Source organism: Manacus candei, unplaced genomic scaffold (assembly GCF_025592945.1).
Source record: "Manacus candei isolate 608988 ecotype Guabito, Panama unplaced genomic scaffold, ASM2559294v1 h1tg000115l, whole genome shotgun sequence".
In the NCBI taxonomy this organism is placed as follows: Eukaryota; Metazoa; Chordata; class Aves; order Passeriformes; family Pipridae; genus Manacus; species Manacus candei.
The window spans coordinates 1,249,483-1,266,735 of record NW_026138163.1 but is presented as its reverse complement, the minus strand read 5'-3'; the positions used below and the strand labels follow the sequence as shown (position 1 = coordinate 1,266,735).

At 54.8% G+C, this 17,253-nt stretch overlaps 1 protein-coding gene and 1 pseudogene across 1 annotated transcript in view; one reads left to right on the top strand and one right to left on the bottom strand.

Moving 5' to 3' along the window:
- Window positions 1-498: 498 nt before the first annotated feature.
- The window catches only part of LOC127461896 (zinc finger protein 493-like), a 431,778-nt pseudogene continuing 415,023 nt past the window's right edge, over window positions 499-17,253 (bottom strand).
- The window catches only part of LOC127461897 (zinc finger protein 271-like), a 406,813-nt gene continuing 397,054 nt past the window's right edge, over window positions 7,495-17,253 (top strand). Inside the window, exons 1-3 of the mRNA XM_051770094.1 lie at window positions 7,495-7,660; window positions 10,833-10,911; window positions 11,100-11,934. Of these exons, the coding sequence (XP_051626054.1) occupies window positions 10,860-10,911; window positions 11,100-11,934 (887 nt within the window). The 5' untranslated portion in view covers window positions 7,495-7,660; window positions 10,833-10,859. The remainder of the gene's footprint in view (window positions 7,661-10,832; window positions 10,912-11,099; window positions 11,935-17,253) is intronic.

Here is a 17,253-nt window from a genome sequence, read left to right as displayed (position 1 = left end):
TGGGGTGCTGGATCCAATCTCAGCCTTGGATTATGCCAACACTTTCAGTTTAGAGGAATTACAGAGGTGTAACTGAATCATTTTTGTCCTCCAGGTTAAATGATGGCAAATCAGATCTATTGAGAGAAATTAATTTATTTAGGGTTCCAAATGATCAGACAAAAGATCTTCATCAGAATTATTTACGGCACAACAGAAACACTAAAACTACCAGGAGAACGGCATAAGATAGGACAGTGCTCTACACTAAAGCAATTGTTGAAGCAATTCTACCCAAACTGGCACAAAAACTGTAATTCCTAATTACGGTTGGATGGAACTCCCCCAGATCAACATTCATGGAGAGAGATCTCTGCTCTCAACCTCCAGCAGTGACCTTGGGGGGTCCCCAGCCAAGGTAGAAATCTCCACACACCTCCCAAGAAGGGTTCTGTGAGAAGAAGCTGCCCCTGGGAAAGGGGACTGGTCCTTTGTGGTAAAAGGGATGGACTGACAGTCACTGCACTCCAGGGGTTGCCTCAGCATCAGGGGGTTCATTCGGGGTGGAAGCGGCAGCCAAAGCTCTTCCCGCAGTCGGGGCACTGGTGGGGCTTCTCTTACTGGTGGGTCCGTTGGTGTCTGGTCAAGTGAGAGCTGTGGGTGAAGCTCTTCCCACACTCCCCACACTTGTAGGGCCTCTCCCCGGTGTGGATGCGCCGGTGGGTGACGAGGGTGGAGTTCTGCTTGAAGCCCTTCCCGCAGTCGGTGCAGCGGAAGGGCCTCTCATCCGTGTGCGTCCGCTCGTGCAGGAGGAGATTGGAGCTGGTCGGAAACCTCTTCCCACATTGCAAGCACTTGTAGGGCCGTTCTCCAGTGTGGATGCGCTGGTGGGTGAGCAGGCCGGATTGCTGCCTGAAGCTCTTCCCACATTCCCCACACTTGTAGGGCCGTTCCCCACTGTGGATGCGCTGGTGTTGGATCAGGTTGGAGCTCTGCCTGAAGCTCTTCCCACATTCCCCACACTTGTAGGGCCGTTCCCCAGTGTGCGTGTGCTGGTGGGTGAGGAGGTGGAAGCTCTTCCTGAAGCTCTTTCCACATTCCCCACATGTGTAGGGCAGTTCCCCAGAGTGGATGTGCTGGTGGGAAAGGAGGTGGGAGTTTCGGCTGAAGCTCTTCCCACATTCCTTACAAGAATAAGGCTGTTCCCCAGTGTGGATGCGCTTGTGGGTGCGGAGGTTGGAGCAGAAGCTGAAGCTCTTCCCACATTCCCTACACGTGTAGGGTCGTTCCCCCGTGTGGATCTGCTGGTGGGTGAGGAGGTGGGAGCTACAGCGGAAGCTCTTCCCACATTCCCCACACCTGTAGGGCCGCTCCCCAGTGTGGATGTGCTGGTGTCTAATCAGGTTGGAGCTTTTCCTGAAGCTCTTCCCACATTCCAAGCACTGGAAGGGCTTCTCTCTGCTGGGAGGCTGCTCAGGGACCACCAGGTCAGAGCTCCCCCTCAAGCTCCGGTCGCCTTCCCGGCACAGGCTGGCTCTTTCCTCCTCAGAGCACCCTGGGCTGGCTTTGGAGCCCCTCCTGCGGGGGGATCTCCGGCCCTTTTCCTCCCCACTGCCTTCCTGCGCCGGGGAGCCCTTCAAAACGGCCTCTCCCACCAGGGTCTCACGGGGGGATTTGTCCTCCGGGCTCTCCCTCCTCAGCTCGGGGCCTGGGGCAGGAAGCAAGGACAGGCAGGGGATTTGCCTCCGGCCCACAGGGAAGGCCAAGGACATCCCCCCAACTCCGGCCCCGGCAGGACGGCGGCGCCAGCGGGGTTGTCCTGCAGCCGGGGCCATGCTGGGCTGACAGAGCCAGCACAACACCCGCCCAAAGGGACACTGACTTCCTCCTCACCTGCCTGGGGGGCCCAAGGCATCTTCCTCTTCCTCGCAGCCTCCTCCTCCATCCGCCCAAGCTTTGGGAAGGACAAATCCTGATGGGGGGAAAACAAGGGCTGAGCACGTTGGCTTGGGGGTTCCTCCTAGAACTCACTGGGCGTCCTGTGTCAATAAAACACTCCAAAACACCAAGACTCAGACAATAGCAAGAAGACCCTCGCCCCCCCAAACTGCAAAACGTTACAGCTAAGTCAAAAAATACTCGAAACTATGAACATGCAGCGCAAAAAAATAATCCCAGAAATTCCTCCTCTCTGGTCTCTTCCCTCTGGGGTTCAGAGGGTCTCCCCTGACTGACCCTCTGACTCCTCTGGGGTGTTGGGGGTCCCAAGAGTCCCTTCTCCTCTGACTCTCACCTTCAGGGTGCCATATTCCCAGACATTCTCCCCTTCCACGTTTTCCACTTTGTTGTTCTGGGGATCCCAGGGGTCCCCACTGTCCAGGTTTCCCCTTCTCTATGCCCCACTTTTCAGGCTCCTGGGGGTCCCAGGGCTCCTCTCTCTCTGTGCTCCCCCCTCCAGGCTGCTGGGGGTCCCCCAGCTCCGCCATCTCCCCGCTCCGCCCTCCACACTCGGCAGCTCCCGGGCTCCACACCCACCCCCGGCACTCCCGGGGGGCCCCAAACCCGCTGTGTCCCCCCCGCCGGCACCGGGCTGACAATGGAGCCGGCGGGGCCTGACCCAGCAACACCAACCCCCACCGTGGGGGGGACCTGCATCCCCCCACCCACCGCCGGGGCTCTGCCCCCAACCCAGCCCGGCACCCCCAAAAAACACCTCCTGCCCACCCCCAAGAGCCAGCAGAAGAGGAGAAGCAACAGCAGGAGAACAATCAACCCCCATCCCATGAGTGCCCAGGAAGGGGGAACTCCTCCCAAATATCCTGGGGGAGCACAGGGGGTCGTGACACACTCGGGCTGCCAGCACAGATTTCCCTGCAAAGTCTGCAGTGGGTCAAGCTCTGCAGAGGAGATTGTGCCACATGCATGGGATTGCAGAGGCTCCCTCGGGTCCCCAGCAGGAATCAGCAACCAGAAAGAGACACAAAAGGTCCCCCCTGAAGAGTTCTGGGGATGTGTCCTGTAGGGAGGGGACAGTGTCACCCCACCAGGGCAGGGTTGGCAAGTGGGAGGCTGCTCCAGGGCTCTGCAAGAGGCCTCATGCTCTGCTCGGCCTCAGCACTGGCTGGTCCCAACACCCCCGTTTGCCCCCGGCCCTGGGCAGCTCTGCTGCCACAGGTTGCCCTCACCGTGGCCCTGCAATGGCCCTGCCTGTCCCTCACCCGGGGCCCTGCCCGTGGCCCTGTCCCTTGGCTCTCTCTCTGCCAGCTCAGTGTGGGGCACACGGGCTGGGGGTCCCTCCCAAGCCCCCCGGGCAGCCGGCGTTGGCTGGGGGGATGTGAGGGCTGGGCCTGCTCAGCACAGCCCCGGCCTCGTGCCCAGCGCCTCTTTCCTGCCCCACACAAGAGCTTCCCGGCCCCCCAGGGCTCCCCTGCTGCTGCCTCTGCTCCTGGCCCTGCCTTTGCTGCTCCCTTGGCTGGGGCAGCGGCTGCAGGGGGGGATGGCAGCAGCTTCAGCTCCACGGCACTTCCTGGGGGGAGCTCAGCCCGGGGGGACGGGCAGGGACCTGATGGGGATGGACAGGGGCCCAGCAGGGACAGCCAGGGCCTGCAGGGGAAGGCACAGGGACAACCTGGCCCCACACACTGCCACCACTGTCTCTGCTCCTCCTTGCAGGCTCCGTGGCCAGGCACAGTTTGTGTTCCTGGGTGCCCACCATCTCAGCACTTGGAGCCACTCAAATCAGCGCCCGCAGCTCTGCAGCAAAACCCCAGCTCACCTGGCACACAGGGGATGGACACAGCACCTGCTCAGGGATGGGCATTCACAGCTTTGTTTCTTCCCCACAACGGGGCTCTCCTTCCTCAGCAGCACCTCTGCCTTGCACTTATTCTCAGCCTCACCTCAGGGACAGCTCTGGGCTCACCTCCGCGCCACTTCTCAGCCTCACCTCAGGGCCTGGGCTCAAGGACAGGAACCTGCAGGGAGGGGACATCAGGTGCAAGCTGAGGGCTGCCTGCTTGCACTGGCCTCTGGGCTTCTTTCTCCTTCTACAACCATACCAGAACTTAGCCTGCTTTTCTAACCCCACACATTTACAGACTAACCTTGGAGATAGATATGGACAGACATCTCTATCACCCTGGGGATAGAGCCTCAAGCATGTGCTGCCACAGGAATGGCAATCACAGAATCACAGAATCAGCCACGTTGGAAAAGACCTCCGAGATCATCAAGTCCAACCCTGGATCCAACCCTGCTGTGCTTCCCAGACCATGGCACTGAGGCCACATCCACTCTCACCTTCAACACCTCCAGGGACGCTGACTCCACCCCCTCCCTGCCCAGCCCATTCCAAGGCCTGATTACTCTCTTGGGAAGAAATTGCTTCCTAATATCCAACCTAAACCTCCCCTGGCACAGCTCCAGACCCAGCCCTCTTGTCCTGCTGCTGCTTCCTGGCAGAACAGCCCCAGCCCCACCTGGCTCCAACCTCCTGGCAGGGACTTGCAGACAGTCAGGAGGTCTCCCCTGAGCCTCCTCTTCTCCAGCCTCAACACCCCCAGCTCCCTCAGCCTCTCCTCATAGCAATTGTGCTCCAGAGCCCTCCTGCCTTCCAGCACATCAACACACCCCCAGCTTGGTGTCACCTGCACATTTGCTGATGAAATGCCTGATTCTGCAGGAGCTGCAGATGCTCAAGGGGCAGCAGGACCAAGTCAGGGGCCTGGGGGGCTTTGGGGTCTGGGAGGGTCCTGGGGGAGCTGGGAAGGGTCTTTGGGGATTGGGGGTACAAACCAGTACAGATCAGTGCAGACCAGTACAGACCAGTACAGACCAGTACCTCCTCACTGCTCCCCAGATCTCTCCTGGAGCTGGGCCATGTTGTCCTGGGACACCTGAACCCCCCCCAGTGCCCCCAGTACAGCCCAGTGCCCCCAGTACAGCCCACTGTGTTCCTGTCCCAGGGTGTGGGTGATCCCTCTTTGAGGGGGGTTGGAAAGGATTTGGGGGGACCTGGGGGGGTTGGATGGGGATGAGGGGGGGGTTGGGGGACTTCGGGTGCATTTGGGGGAGTTAAAACAGGTTTTGGGGGCATTGGGGCATCAAAGGGATCTGTGGGGGGAGGCGATTTAAGGGAAAATGGAGGTTAAGGGACATTTTGGGGGGGTTAAAGAGGCCTGGAGGGGAGAGGAGGGGCTGCACCAAGATCAGGTGAGTCCTGAGACCCCCCCTGTTGTCCCCAAGAACTTCTTGGTGTCCCCAGTTCCTCCCTTGACACCTCGAGACCCCCCTGGTGTCTCCAATGTCCCCAGGGCCTCCCCATAGTGCCAATTCCCTTCTTGACACCCCCAATTCCACTGCCCCCAAACTTAACCCCACTGTCCCCAAACCCCATCCCTGATGTCCCCAACCCTCCATCTCACCCCAGGAGCCCCCCTAGACCCTCTGACCACAAAAACACCCCCCCCACACACTCACAGAAAGGCCAAGGGCATCTGGGGAAACATTGGGGAGAGCTGGGGGGCTTTGCAGGGCCACCTTGTCCTGGGACACCTGAGCCCCCCCCAGTGCCCCCAGTACAGCCCAGTGCCCCCAGTACAGCCCACTGTGTTCCTGTCCCAGGGTGCAAGGTGATCCCTCTTAGAGGGGGGTTGGAAGGGATTTGAGGTGGGGACTTGGGGAGATTTGGGGGGATCGGGGGGGGGGGTTGGATGGGGATTTGGGGGGTTTTGAGGGGCTTTGTGTGAATTTGGGGGAGTTAAAAGGGTCTTGGGGGCATTGGGGGGTCAAAAGTATCTGGGGGGAAGGAGATTAAAGGAAAAAAAGGGGAGTTGGGGGACATTTGAGGGGGTTAATGGGGCCTAGAAGGGGAGAGGAGGGCCTACACCAAGAGCAGGTGAGTCCTGAGATCCCCCTCGTGTCCCCAAGACCCTTTCGGTGTCCCCAGTTCCCCCCTTGGCATCCCCAATTCCACTGTCCTCAAACCCCATCCCTGGTGTCCCCAACCCTCCATCTCACTCCAGGAGCCCCCCCGGACCCTCTGACCAAAAACACTCCTCCCCCCCCCTCACAGAAAGGCCAAGGGCATCTGGGGACATGTTGGGGACAACTTGGGGGCTTTGTGGGGCACTGGGTGGTTACTGGGAGATACTGGGACACACTGGGGGGAACCAGGGAGCACTGGGAGGGACTGGGAAGTTACTGGGGGATTACCAGGACACACGGGGAGACACTGGGAGGTTACTGGGCCATACTGGGGGTTACTGGGTGCTCACGGGAGGATCACTGGGTCATCCTGGGGGGCAGTGGGAGGTCACTGGGACACACTGGGTGGTCACTGAGGGGGTTACTGGGCCATACTGAGGGTCACTGGGCTATACTGGGGGCACTGAGATCCCCTTCGTCAGTTCTGCTCCCCCAGGACTTTTGGGGGCACCCCCAGGACCCCTCCCCTGGGGGCTGCGAGATCCCCTGAACCCCACTGCTGGGCTTTAGGGGACACCCGGGCCCCCCTTCCTTTGGGGTCTCTGTGTGCTGAGTGTTGGGGGTCTCTGGGGTTCGAGGGGGGAATTGGGATCCCCTTTCCCTGGGGTTGGTTTGCTGGGCTGGCAGAGGCGCTGTGGTGGGATGGGAAATGGCATCATAGGAGTTTTAGTTGGCCGTGGCCAGACAGGACTGACACGGAGACCCCCCAAAATCCAGGCAAAACCCCTGAAACCCCCTCAGAAATCCACCTTTGGACCCATCAAAACCTCCTCAAAACCACCCCAAATCCCCTCAGAGACCTCATCTCCCCCCAGGATCCCCTAAACCCTCTCAGTGACCTGCAAAACCCACCTGGGACCCCCAAGCCCCTTCAGGGACCTCAAAAACCCCCTCAGAGACCCTCAAAACCGTCTGGGACTCCCAAAATCCCTCTAGAAACCCACAAAACTCCTTCAAAGACATCGCCCCCAAAGCCCCCAGGACCTCCCAATTCCCTCGGAGACTCCAAAACTCCCTCGGGGATTCCCAAACCCCTTCAGGGACCTTCAACCTCCCCCCTAAGTCCCCTCAGGACACCAAACCCCTTCAGAACCCCCCCCAAAACCTCCTCAGGGACCCCAAAACCACAGAACAGCAGAAAAGCTTTCTGTAAAGGAAGGGAGCAAAGAATCTGAGAAGGAGGAGACCAGGGAAAAACTGAAGCAAAGTAATAAAATCATCCTGCCCTTGCAGTTTTTCCTTCACCTTTTTTTTACTTTTCCTTTTTTTAGGGTTCTTTTTTCCGTTGGGTGGTTTTGAATTTTTTTTCCGAGGGACTTTCTCAGCAATCGAATCACCTTTCCGGGTTCTTGGGAGGCCTCCGGGCCCCGCGGCCCCCGAGAGGGTCCTCCGAACCTCCGAACCCCCCCCGTAAAACCCTCCCGAGCCCCCCAGCCTTTCCCCCCCCAGCCTTTCCCCCCGCAGCCCCCGAGGGGATCCCCAGACCCCGCTCTCCCGCACCCCCCGCCCGCACTCAGAGCTCACCGACCGACCCGCCGCCATCACCGATTCCCGGCAGCCAACGCGGCAGGGCCGGGGGCGGGGCTGCGGGGGCGTGGCCGCGCGCTGATTGGCTGCGGCGGCGTTCTCTGAGCGCGGTGCGCGCGCAGCCGGGACTCGGTGATGGCGGCGGGGCCTGCGGTTCGCTCTGAGCGCTGTGAGTCCCCCGGGGGGCTCGGGAGGGTTTAGCGGGGGGGTTCGGGGATAACCGAGGAGGTTTTGAGGGGTCCCTGAGGGAGTGCGGTGTCCTGAGGGGACTCAGGGGGTGGTGGAAGGTTCCTGAAGGGGTTTGGGGGTCTCTGAGGGGGTTTTGGTTTCTGAGGAGATTTGGGGGGTGCCAGGTCGGGTTTGGGGGTCTCTGAGGAGGTTTGAGGGTCCTGGTGGGACCTTTTATGCAGTTTTGGGGTCTCTAGGGTGTTTACGGGGTCTTAGACGGTTTTGAGGGTCTCTGAGGGGGGTTGGGGGGTCTCTAAAGGGGACTGGGGGATCCCAGGTGGGTTTTGCAGGTCACTGAGAGGGTTTAGAGGGTGCTGGGGAGGGATGAGGTCTCTGAGGGCATTTGAGGGGACCTTGAGAAGGTTTTGATGTGTCGAGGGGGGGATTTCAGGAGTTTTGAGGGCACTTTGGGGGGTCCCCTAAAGCCCAGCAGTGGGTCCAGGGGGTCCCCCAGCCCCAAGGGGAGGGGTCCTAGGGATGCCCCCCAAAATCCAGGGGGGCAAACGTACCACATCCGGGTAAGGGGATCCCAGTGCCCCCAGTATATCCCAGTGACTTTTCAGTGACCCCCTCAGTGACCACCCAGTGTGTCCCAGTGACCTCCCACTGCCCCCCAGTATGGTCCAGTGATCCTCCAGTGAGCACCCAGTAACCCCCAGTATGGCCCAGTAACCTGCCAGTGTCTCCCCGTGTGTCCTGGTAATCCCCCAGTAACTCCCCAGTCCCTCCCAGTGCCCCCTGGTTCCCCCCAGTGTGTCCCAGTATCCCCCAGTAATCCCCCAGGGCCCTGCAAAGCCCCCCAGCTCTCCCCAATGTTTCCCCAGATGCCCTTGGCCTTTCTGTGAGTGTGTGGGGGGGGTGTTTTTGTGGTCAGAGGGTCCAGGGGGGCTTCTGGAGTGAGATGGAGGGTTGGGGACATCAGGGATGGGGTTTGGGGACAGTGGAATTGGGGGTGTCAAGGGGGGAATTGGAGCCATGGGGAGGCCCTGGAGACATTGGAAACACCAGGGGGGTCTCAGGGTGTTAAGGGAGGAACTGGAGACACCAAGAGGGTCTTGGTGACACCAGGGGGGGTCTCAGGACCCACCTGCTCTTGGTACAGGCCCTCCTCTCCCCTCCAGGCCCCTTTAACCCCCCCAAATGTCCCCTAACCTCCATTTTCCCTTTAATCCCCTCCTTCCACAGATATCTTTGATGCCCCAATGCCCCCAAAACCTGTTTTAACTCACCCAAAGACCCCCAAAACCACCTCCAACCACCCCCAGATCCCCCCAAATCTCCCCCAGCCCCTTCTTCAAATCCATTCCAACCCCCCCCAAGAGGGATCACCCAGCACCCTGGGACAGGAACACAGTGGGCTGTACTGGGGGCACTGGGCTGCACTGGGAGGGCACTGGGGGGGCTCAGGTGTCCCACAACAAGGTGGCCCAGCTCCAGGAGAGATCTGGGGAGCAGTGAGGTGGTACTGGTCTGTACTGGTTTGTACCCCCAATCCCCAAAGCCCCTCCCCAGCTCCCCCAGGACCCTCCCGCACCCCAAAGCCCCCCATGCCCCTGACTTGGTCCTGCTGCCCCTTGAGCATCTCCAGCTGCTGCAGAACCAGGCATTTCTTTGCTCCCCACAGGGTCCTTCCCACACCCAGAATGGAATCTGGAGGCAGCAGGATGTGCACAGGGCTCCCATTTCCTACAGTGCAAAGGGGCTGCAGGGAATGATTCCCCTGCTCTTGCAAATCTGCCAAAACCTGCAGGGCACAGAAGTGGGAGCTTCAGGAATTTGCTGGCCTTGGGAGTGGAGCTCACAGGGTATTGAGAGGAACATATCCCTCAAATACAATCTCTCTGCATACACAATATCTGTCTGGACAGACAGATAAAGCAATAATCAGATATATTCTGTATCATATATATGGCACATATTCTACAGAATCCATCCCAAGGTGTTGTATGATACATCTGTAAGATATTACACATAATAAGCAATATTAAGGCAAGTGTCCTCCTTAGGGACACACTTCAGAAGGGAACTTGCACTTGACCCCCCCCCTCTTCAGCTTCGAGCCACCCGGTGCCACAGAGGGGGACAGAGCTCCTGTGGAACATTCTATTCCACTGACACAGAGCAAGGAATAAACCCAAACTATTGCCTGGGTTTGTTCCCTGGGGGTCTCTGCAGCAGCAAGCACAGCCCCACACTGACTGCTCTGGGCTGTGCAGGCATTTGTGCTTCTGCCTGTCTCACACACACACACAAAAGTCTGGTTAGTGCTGCCCTCAGGAAACCCCCCCAGCCTTGGTCCAGCTAAAACCATGGAATTTGTCTTTGTTTCCCTTGGGTTCAGGGTCAGGCTGTGCCTGTGTCCAGCCCAGAGGCTCAGAAAAGCATTTCTCCTGTCCCCCTGCAATCTGCTGCTGCAGACAGGACCCAGGCACTGGTGGCACTGGGAGTGAACAGCAGAGTGTTTCCAGGGGCTCTCTGAAGGAACACAAGTGTCCAAAGAAACCAGCACAAGTGTCCACAGAAGTCCCAGTCCTTCATCCCTGAATGAGCTCGTTCAGCCCAGGAAAATCTGTCTAAGCTTTATTTCCATGGAAGGAGGTTTTTCCTACTTTAACACCGGTTTAGTTCCAAACTAGTTTCTTCATTTCCTCCTCCCAATTTCCCTGAAGGACACTGACAGGGGCCATGGACACTGACAGGGATCACAGAGTTTGTCCCTTGGCCATACAGCTCCTGCTGTTTCGCAGCACAGGAGAGGTTAATTAGAGCCCAGGCTCCAATACCAGGGTGTCCCTTGAAGATGAGCTTGAAATCTAATGACTGTCATGTTGGGGGGTTAAATTCAGTCCCCACCACCTTTTTTAGGGCTGAATCTTCATATTTTGGAGTATTTTCTGGCTGAATCTCAACTTTTTGCAGTTTGGGGGGGCGAGAGTCTTCTTCCTATTTCTGAGGGTTTTTGCCTGAATCTCCTTGACTTGGGTTTTTCTGGGCTGAATCTTGGTGTTTTGGAGGTTTTTATGGACACAGGATGCCCAGTGAGTTCTAGAGATGGACTTGGGCAGGAGGAACCCCCAAGCCAACGCGCTCAGCCCTTGTTTTCCCCCCATCAGGATTTGTCCTTCCCAAAGCTTGGGCGGATGGAGGAGGAGGCTGCAAGGAAGAGGAAGATGCCTTGGGCCCCCCAGGCAGGTGAGGAGGAAGTCAGTGTCCCTTTGGGCGGGTGTTGTGCTGGCTCTGTCAGCCCAGCATGGCCCCGGCTGCAGGACAACCCCGCTGGCGCCGCCGTCCTGCCGGGGCCGGAGTTGGGGGGATGTCCTTGGCCTTCCCTGTGGGCCGGAGGCAAATCCCCTGCCTGTCCTTCTTGCTTCCTGCCCCAGGCCCTGAGCTGAGGAGGGAGAGCGCGGAGGACAAATCCCCCCGTGAGACCCTGGTGGGAGAGGCCGTTTTGAAGGGCTCCCCGGCGCAGGAAGGCAGCGGGGAGGAAAAGGGCCGGAGATCCCCCCGCAGGAGGGGCTCCAAAGCCAGCCCAGGGTGCTCTGAGGAGGAAAGAACCAGCCTGTGCCGGGAAGGCGGCCAGAGCTTGAGGGGGAGCTCTGAGCTGGTGGTCCCTGAGCAGCCTCCCAGCAGGGAGAAACCCTTCAGGTGCTTGGAATGTGGGAAGAGCTTCAAGAACAGCTCCCACCTGATCCGACACCAGCAGATCCACACTGGGGCACGTCCCTACATGTGTGGGGAATGTGGGAAGAGCTTCAACCAGAGCTCCCATCTGATCAAACACCAGAGTGTCCACACTGTGGAACGGCCCTACATGTGTAATGATTGTGGGAAGAGCTTCAGGCACAGCTCCAGCTTGATCCGACACCAGCACATCCACACTGGGGAACGGCTCTACACGTGTGGGGAATGTGAGAAGAGCTTCAGGGACAGCTCCCACCTCCGTACCCACCAGCTCATCCACACAAGTGAACGGCCCTACAAGTGCTTGGAATGTGGGAAGAGGTTTCAGACCAGCTCACATCTCCGCAGGCATGAGCAGACACACAGGGATGAGAGGCCCTTCTGCTGCACCAACTGTGGGAAGGGCTTCAAGTACAACTCCCACCTCATCACCCACCGCCGCATCCACACGGGGGAGAGGCCCTACAAGTGTGGGGAGTGTGGGAAGAGCTTCCCCCACAGCTCTACCTTGACCAAACACCAACGGACCCACCAGTAAGGGAAGCCCCGACTGCGGGAAGAACTTCGGCTGCTGCTTCCACCTCAAATGAACCTCTGATGGTGAGGCAACCCCTGGAGTCCAGTGACTGTCAGTCCAACCCTTTTACCACAAAGGGCCAGTCCCCTTTCCCAGGGGCAGGTTCTTCCAACAGAACCCTTCCTGTGTGGGGGGTGTGTGTGGAGATTCCTGCCTTGGCTGGGGGCCCCCCAAGGTCACTGCTGGAGGTTGAGAGCAGAGATCTACCCAAGAGCAATGGTCTGGGGGAGTTCCATCCATCTCTAATTAAGAATTATTGCTTTTGTGCCAGCTTGAGTAGAATTGCTTCAAAAATTGCTTTAGTGTAGAGCACTGTCCTATCTTATCCTGTACTCCTGGTAGTTTTAGTGTTTCTGTTGTGCAGTAAATAATTCTGATGAAGATCTTTTGTCTGATCATTTGTAACCCTAAATAATTCATTTCTATCAATAGATCTGATTTGCCATCATTAAAAGCTGGGGGACAAAAGTATTTCAGTCACACCTCTCTAATTCCTCTAAACTGGGTTTAGTTATGTTATGTTGGCATAACTATCAAGTCTGAGATTGGATCCAGCAGCCCCCAGCACCCCACAGGAAGTTGGGAGCTCAGGGGGGCCACCCCCCATTGCCAACCCCCCTGTGCCCAAAGACCCCCATGGGACCGTCAGACCCTCCAGACAACCCTCCCTTTTCTACCCTTCTCCCTGTTCCTTCCATATTCCCATTGTCCCCTCAATCCCCCATTTCCCCCCTGAACACTTTTGGGGTCCCAAACCCCACTGTTTACCCTCTCTCGTGTGTGTGCTGAAGGAGAAAATGAGGCTGCACACACAGAGTTCCATTTCAGGACTTGTCCACCCATCTTTCCGGTGTCCCCCTTTCATTGGGGTTCCTTTGGAAACAGCGCCTGGGCTTTGTCTTTTAGTCCACCGGAATTCCCAGCATGGCCCCAAAGCAGCGCCCTGATCCCACACATTCCCCTCCCCTCATGTGCTGGCTGTGTTCAGCCACCAGAGAAAAACACAGGCTGCCATGCAGAGCGTTCCAGGTGGTTTCCACTTTGGCAAACAGCACTCTCTGGATGGAAAACACCAGTCAAGGCCAAAACACTCCTTTTGGATCCGAATTAACTGAATGCAGCTGCTGCTGCCTTGTGTTGTTCCCACAGAAATTCTCAGGGTTCCTTTGCTTCCAGGAGAGATGTGATGTCACACAGGAGCTGTGATGTCACGGGGATGATATGATGTCACAGGAGAGATGCGGTGTCATATGATGGTAGTGACGTCATAGAGGAGCATTTTTATGAGAGCAAGGATGTGATGTCATGGGGAGGATGTGATGTCACAGAGCAGATGTGATGTCATAGGGGAGCTGTGATGTCACAGGGGAGGATATGAAGTCACATGGATGATATGACATCACAGGAAAGATGTGATGTCATATGATGGATGTGACGTCATATAAGAAGTGTGATGTCACAGGGGAGGTGTGACTCACAGGAAGGATGTGATGTGACAGGAGAGCTGTGATGTGACAAGAGAGCTGTCTTGTCACAGGGGAGGGCGTTACTTCACAGGGATGATATGATATCACAGAGGAGATGTGGTGTCATATGATGGATGTCACGTCATAGGGGAGATGTGATGTCACAGGAAGGATGTGATGTCACAGGGAGCATGTGATGTCACAGAGGAGTGACCCATCCCCCCCCAACCTTGCTCCAGCTAAAGCCATGGAATTTGTCTTTGTTTCCCTTGGGTTCAAGGTCAGGCTGTTTTATTTCCAGGGATGTCTAGAGATGAGTTAAGGGTAGCTCAGACCTTTTGGTGAGGAAGGACTTGTTTACTCTGGAGCATTTGAACTCAGCCTTTGTTCCTGGTTTCTTCCCACTCTTTCAGAGTAGTTCATTTCCCAGGGTGAAAGCTCTGATTCCCCAGCACAGTCAGGTTCTCCTGAGCTCAGGATCTTTCACTGGTCTCATTTTTCTCCAGTATTAATTCTGTACCAAATTTTTGCTTCCTAGGTCAGTGAAATGTTAGAAGAGAGAGAATCTCACCTTGATCTTGGACAGAACACTTACAGACTTCTTTATTCTAATGAATTCTTCCCTAAGAGTTCTGGATGACAGGACACCCATGTGGAAAGTCCCTTTTCTGGTTTTCAGAGATGCTTTTCTGATGTGGGTATTTATTGGTGTGGTATTTATTCAACTGTGAGGGTTGAATTGAGTGTTCCTTGCACCTTTAAAAAGTGCAACCACTTTAATCTGTTGTTTTAAAAACCATGCATTAGATGTCAGAGGACATAAGGACAGCACGTAGAGATAACCCTGCTGTAAGTGATGGTTCCAGTCATCCCGTGTATGGATCAAAGATTTCCAAGGCTTTGTTCCAAGGCTGGGTGCACATGGACTGGGAGAACTTTTCCTGCCGGAGCCGCTCTCCCTGCACCGCCAGGAAGAGCAGGGACCGCATCGCCCCGGCCGCAGCGGCGCAGAGGCTGCTCGGGAGGGGACAGTGTGCTGGAGGGAGCTGCCCACTCGCTGTCCTCACTGCCTGCACAGCGCAGGGCTGGGGGGAATTGAGCCAGGCAGGAAAAGGGAATGGCGGCCATCGCACGGGGCTGAAATGAGACGGGAAGGAGCAAACAGCCTGGCTGGGGGAGCACAGTTTGGGAAGGGGGCACAGGGAAAACCCACTGGGATGTTCCGGGGTAAATAACAGAAAATAAACAGAGGAGGGTGCCCTTTCAGATATGGTTTATAGATCAGTGTGCTGTGTATAGTGTAAGAGAGCTTCAGAAATGTAAGAATGCAGTTCCTACAGCTTTTACTACAGTGACATGTTTTTTACAAAATATGTAAAGAGATTATAAGTTGGGTGTTAGGTTGGGCTTTTTTTGGTGTTTTGTTTGGTTTGGGGTTTTTTTTACAGATGCTTTGTTCCCCCCCAACCTTTTCAAAGGAGGTTTCTTGAGTGTACCTTCTTTCAGCTAATTTGAAGGATTAGTTTAGATAAGCCTCTAAGAGTAGATGCATTTCAATTAAATTGGGGCACATGTCTTTTTGGCTCTGGTGCAAGGTTCGAACTAATTTTTGCTTCCTCTTTGGCTCAATTAAAAGCCATCTTAAAACACTCCCAGTATATTATGTGAGTGCAGGGCTTGAGGCGTGTGGGATTGAATGAACACAGAGAAAGAACTAACATTCAGAAACATATCTGCTTCCCTGTCTCAATTAATAAACCCCAGAGTTTGACACATTAATAATATCCATAGCAATTGTGATTTGACTGTATATTGTGACCTGCATATGCACATGTGAGCATAAGGACATAGGAAATAGGTGTTGTAGTTTCTGCAGTTCTTGTGTTATAGGTGAGGGGAGAGAGGATTCGAGCTAAAAATTGTCTGAACATTTTGAGAGTGCAGAGACATCTGTCTGACCATCACTAGATGTGCTTTGATTTGAAGGCAGAGCATGTTAAAGAATGCAATAGCTTAAAGCCAGCTGCAGTCTTGAATTTTTGCTCTTTCAGCATTAACAGTAGCACTAATAATTACTAATATTTAATGAGCTAACATGCAATAAATGTATCGAATCATTTTGACATATGTGTCAATTTAATAAGTTTAAATTAATCAATGCATGCATAACAGGAAATCTCCCTCAACCTCTGATTTAAATGTAACATTCACTAAAGGATTATAGAGGGAACTTAATTTTACTGACTGTTTTAACAGCTGTCACAGCTGTTGGAAGAAGGAAAGGCAATTGAAACACTCCAAAAACGGGATGGGGGGGCAGAACGAGAGTAGTTTAATAAATGTAAACATGGTCTCTGAATGCCAAACATAAAAAATTGAGCAGATCTGTAACTCCACAAAGCTGCTGTACACTATGTATGTTTGCCTTTTGTGACTCACTGTGTTTCATTCATTTGAACACTGAGCAGTTTCCCTCCTTTCTCCATTTAAAAATGTGCAGCAGCGTTTAAATGTGGAACAAATTCAGCTGTTCATGTGCCTGGAGTTTCATCTTAGAATGCAGCTGATAGAATACTCAGCTGACAGGAACTAAAGGCTGTGTAGAATGGCTGTAACATTTCAAAAGTGGACACAGGTGTCACATCCTGTGAATGCTGCAGTGCAGTGAGGGTTGGTGTACATATTTTATGTTTTTCTAACCGTTCTCATGTTGTGATGTGGGAATGGTGTGTGGAGTTCGCCTGCGAGTCTGTCTGGGTTATGTCTGTGTAGGGATGAACAGGAGTGTGTGTGTAGATTCCCATGCCTGTGTGTTTGTGTGTGTGCAGGGGGATTCTGTGCTGAACTCGTTGAGCTACGAGGTGCACAAAGGACCCCCTTGCTTTCTAAATTCCTTCTCAGAGAGGAGCCTGGGGGTGGCTGGATCCAATCTCAGGCTCAGATTTTGGTTTCAGTTGAAGGAATTATACAGGTGTGATTCACCCACTTTGTCCTGAAGGTTTTAGTGATGGCAAATCAGAAATATTTCTAGAAAAACAATGATTTATTATGACAAATGAACAAAAAATTGATCAGAAAAGTGAACAGATGAAAGACCTTAAAGAGAATTATTTACTTCAAATTATAAAAGCCAAAAACCTCTAGTAGTATAGTGTAAGATAGGACAGTGGAGTCTATCAAAGTAACTCTATTAAAGCAATTGGATCAAAGCCAGCAAAAAGAAACAATCCTGAAGCAGACATTGAGGTAACTCACCCCACAATGACAGGGGGTAGTTCTCTCTCTTTCACTTAACCCCTGGGCAGTGACCATTAAGAGCTGTCCCTGCTTCATGGCAGAAGCTCCACACACTTCAAGGAAGTCTGTGGAAGAATCTGCCCCATGACAGTTGGACAAGGCTTTTATAGTTATCAAGGGTTTGACTGCCAGATGTATTTGCAGGCCAGGGAGCAGCTTATCTGTCAAATCCTGCTTCAAAAAGCAGGATGTGTGTTTGAAGTTTCATGAAGCATTTTGGGTTTAGCATAATTCAACATTAAAAACAGCACCTTGGCACCAGCAGTAACTCACCACAGAGAGTGTGCATTGTTTGCATTCTCTGACCATTGTTTAGGTATTGTCAGAGCAGAGCATCCTGCCAAAAATGGCCCCTTGATTCTATGAGGTTCCAAAAACTCTGAGGGTTCCTTTGGTTCCATGAGGCCCTGCAGTGTCACAATGGCCCCTTGATTCCAGGATGTTCCAAAACATCCCAGGGTTCCCTTGGCTCCAAGAGGCTCCCCAGTGTCCCACCGGCCCCTGGATTCCAGG